The following is a 4,116-nucleotide window of genomic DNA, read 5'->3' as shown; positions in this document are numbered from 1 at the left end:
ATAAATAAACTAATAGCAAAACATGGGATAAGGCGAACCTCTACTCTTTATTGGATGCAGTGGAGAATATAGTAACCAAAGATAAGGAAAAGACTGAGCTACTCAACACCTTGTTTGTCTCAATTTTCAATATTAGGAGAGGATATCCTCAGGACAAGTGTTCTTCTGAGCTGGTAGATGGGCACAGGGAGCAGAACAGTCCCTGGAATCCAGGAGGAAGCAGTGGGTGACCTGCTGAGCCACTCAGATGCTCACAGGTGAATGGGATCAGGCAGGATCCATCCTAGGGCAATGAGGGAGCTGGTGGATGAGCTCCCCAGGCTGCTCTCCATCATTCACCATCAGTGCTGGCTCAGCAGGGAGGTCCCAGAGGACTGGAGGTGCCAGTGTGAGCCCATCCCCAAGAAGGGCTGGAAGGAGGATCTGGGGACCTCCAGGCCTGTCAGCCTGACCTGGGTGCCCGGCAAGGTTATGGAACAGATCACCTTGAGTGCCATCACAGGGCACCCACAGGATGGCCGAGGGATCAGAGTCAGCCAGCGTGGATTTAGGAGTGGCAGGTCCTGCCTGATCAACCTGGTCTCCTTTTATGACCCAGTGACCCACCTGTGGATGCAGGAAAGGCTGTGGATGTTTTGTACCAGGAATTCAGCAAAGCCTTTGACACTGTCTCTGACAGCATTCCCTGGAAAAGCTGCAGCCCACAGCTTGGGCAGGTTTCCTCCTCACTGGGGGATTTAACACCTGGCTGGAGGCTGGGCCCAGAGAGTGGTGGGGATGGTGCTGTACCCAGCTGGTGTCCAGGCACTGGTGGTGTCCCCCAGGGATCTGTGTTGGGCCCAGTCCTGTTTAATATCTTCACTGATGATCTGGGTGAGGGGATCGAGTCCACCATTCACAAATTGCAGATGGCACCAAGCTGGGTGTGAGTGTGGATCTGCTGGAGGGCAGGACAAGAAGACACAGCCTTAAGCTGCACCAGGGGAGGGTTAGGCTGGACAACAGGAAGAGGTTCTTCACAGAAAGGGTGAGTGGGCATTGGAATGGGCTGGACAGGGGGGAGGTGGCAGAGTCACTGTCCCTCTCCAGTGGCACTTAGTGGCATGGTCTCGGTGACAAGGCAGTGTTAGGGCATTGGTTGGACTTGATGATCCTGAAGGTCTTTTCCAGCCTATTTGATTCTGTCATTCTGTGATGATTGGGACACTCTGGGGCTATTCTGACACTGCAGGGCCTCATGGAACCAAGGGGACATTTGACACTGCAGGGCCTTGTGTAACCAAGGGGTTTCACCATTTTGCCACTACAAAACCAAGGAGACCATTGGGAGACTCCCTGGCCCAGTGGATCCAAGGGGCCGTTCTGACACTGTGAGGCCTCACGGAACAAAGGGGACATTGTGACACTGCAGGATCCTGTGTAACCAAGGGGCCACAGTGACACCATGGGGCCTCAAGGAATCTGAAAGAATGTTGTGACACTGAGTGAATGTTGTGACACTGTGTGGCCTTGTGGAAACAAGGAGTCCAGTGTGAAACTGAGGGGACTTGTGGAACTACAGGGACCATTGTGACAGTGTGGGACCTCATGTGACCATGGGGCCATTGTGACACTCTGGGGCCTCAAGGAACCAAGGGGCCACTGTGAAACTGCAGCACCAGCGAGAACATTGTGACACTGTGAAGCCCCATGGAACCAATGAGTCCATTGTCACATTTTGGGGCCCATGGAATGAAGGAGACCAGTGTGACAGTGCAGGGCCTGGTGTAACCAAGAGGCCATTGTGACACTGAGGGCCCCCTTGGAACCAAGGATATCTTTGCAGATGACACCACAGTGGGTATGAGTGTTGATCTGCTGGAGGGTAGGAGGACTCTGCACAGGGCCGTGGACAACCTGAATCCTGGGGATGAATCCAAGGAGGTCAGGTTTGACAAGTCCAAGTGCCAGGTCCTGCACTTTGGCCACAATAACCCCTGCAGCACTACAGGCTGGGGACAGAGTGGCTGGACAGCAGCCAGGCAGAAAGGGACCTGCAGGGACTGATGGACAGCAGGCTGGACATGAGGCAGCAGTGTGCCCAGGTGGGCAAGAAGGCCAATGGCTCCTGGCCTGGATCAGGAATGGTGTGGCCAGCAGGACCAAAGCTGATGTACTCATCACTGATCTGCCCCCAGCTCTGCAAACGGACATTGCTACTTCAGCTCCAGAAAAGAAAACAAAAGGGGATCACTACAGAAAACTTTGCTGGGAGATTCTTTAGCTCCTTTAAAGATACCAAGAGCACAGCCCCTCATTGACACAGTCTGTGGGCACAAGGAAGGTGTAGAGGAACAAAATGAGAAATGGCACAAACAATGCTTTTACGTTGTGGACAATAATAAAAACTAAAACCCAGGGAAAAAAAGAACAAATCCAAAAGAGCTATCAAAGATTATTTATATTACAGATTACTTATATTACAAATTATTTCTATTTCTTGGCCTGTCCCTGCTGCAGCCCCAGCATTGCCACCCCCAGGCCCCAAGAGCACTCAGGCCCTGCAGCAACACCAGGGCCACCAGGGCAGCGGGTCAGGGCCACGGCAGCAGCACTGGCAACACCAAGTGCTGCTGCTGCTGGGCACAGCTGCTGGGCCAGCCTTGATCTGCCCCCAGCTCTGCACACAGACATTGCTGCTGCAGCTCTAGAGAAGGCAACAAAAGGGCATCTCTGCAGAAAACTTTGCTGGGAGAGCCTTTAGTTCATTTAAAGCCACCAAGAGTGCAGCCCCTCATTGACACAGACTGTAGCCACAGGGAAGGTGGAGACAAACAAAATTAGAAATGGCACAAACAGTCATATTTATTAGTGGACAAGGAGAAAAAAGTAAAATAAAAAGAGAAACAACCTCCAAAATGAAACCAACAAGTATCAAAGATGACTTTTATTACAAGTGATTTGCAGACATTGGCCAACAGTTTAATGTTTCTGAAACCATCCAGTCATCAGTCTCCACACTGCAGCCTTGAGCTCCTGGTTCTTCAGGCTGTAGATGAGGGGGTTCAGGGCTGGAGGCACCACTGAGTACAAAACTGACAGGGCCAGATCCAGGGATGGGGAGGACATGGAGTGGCGCTTGAGGTGAGCAAATGTGGCAGTGCTGACAAACAGGGAGACAACGGCCAGGTGAGGGAGGCAGGTGAAAAAGGCTTTGTGCCGTCCCTGCTCAGAGAGGATCCTCAGCACAGCCCTGAAGATCTGCACATAGGAGAAAACCATGAACACAAAACAGCAAAGTGCTAAACTGGCACTAACAGCAATGAGCCCAACTTCCCTAAAGTAGGATTTGGAGCAGGAGAGCTTGAGGATCTGTGGTATTTCACAGAAGAACTGACCCAGGGCATTGCCATGGCACAGGGGCAGGGAAAATGTATTGGCTGTGTGCAGCAGAGCATTGAGAAAGGCACTGGGCCAGGCAGCTGCTGCCATGTGGGCACAAGCTCTGCTGCCCAGGAGGGTCCCGTAGTGCAGGGGTTTGCAGATGGACACATAGCGGTCATAGCACATGACGGTCAGGAGATAAAAATCTGCTGAGATGAAGAACATAAAGAAAAAGAGCTGTGTGGCACATCCAGTGTAGGAGATGTTCCTGGTGTCCCAGAGGGAATTGTGCATGGCTTTGGGGACAGTGGTGCAGATGGAGCCCAGGTCGCTGAGGGCCAGGTTGAGCAGGAAGAAGAACATGGGCGTGTGCAGGTGGTGGCCGCAGGCTACGGCGCTGATGATGAGGCCGTTGCCCAGGAGGGCAGCCAGGGAGATGCCCAGCAAGAGGCAGAAGTGCAGGAGCTGCAGCTGCCGCATGTCTGCCAGTGCCAGCAGGAGGAAGTGCCTGATGGAGCTGCTGTTGGACATTTGCACTGCCTTGGCACACAGATCTGGAAAAACAGAAATCATGAAATAGTTGCGTTTGGAGAGGACTTTAAATATCCCAGCACAGCCTGGGGGCACTTTTCCCCCACTGCCTTCCCAGGGCTCTGCTGCCTGGAGCTGTCCCTGCCAGCAGCTGCTTCCCTGTGCCCAGGGCTGAGCCCTGCCAGTGCTGCCAGAGCCCAGCCCAGCCCTGGGGGCTCAGCT

The 4,116-nt window shown here is 53.1% G+C and overlaps 1 protein-coding gene across 1 annotated transcript; it reads right to left on the bottom strand.

Annotated features, from left to right (window-relative positions):
- Positions 1-2,961: 2,961 nt before the first annotated feature.
- On the bottom strand, positions 2,962-3,894 carry LOC135441373 (olfactory receptor 14J1-like). Its single transcript, XM_064700925.1, has one exon. It carries the CDS (start codon positions 3,892-3,894, stop codon positions 2,962-2,964), a length of 933 nt encoding a protein of 310 aa, XP_064556995.1.
- Positions 3,895-4,116: the final 222 nt, after the last annotated feature.

This window comes from Zonotrichia leucophrys, unplaced genomic scaffold, assembly GCF_028769735.1.
Source record: "Zonotrichia leucophrys gambelii isolate GWCS_2022_RI unplaced genomic scaffold, RI_Zleu_2.0 Scaffold_262_71774, whole genome shotgun sequence".
In the NCBI taxonomy this organism is placed as follows: domain Eukaryota; kingdom Metazoa; phylum Chordata; class Aves; order Passeriformes; family Passerellidae; genus Zonotrichia; species Zonotrichia leucophrys.
Note: the sequence above shows the minus strand (reverse complement) of the source record. Positions and strands in the feature narration are given on the sequence as shown.

Excerpts from the sequence above, each read along its gene's own strand:
- LOC135441373 (XM_064700925.1), bottom strand. The coding sequence starts at position 3,894 with ATGTCCAACAGCAGCTCCATCAGGCACTTCCTCCTGCTGGCACTGGCA.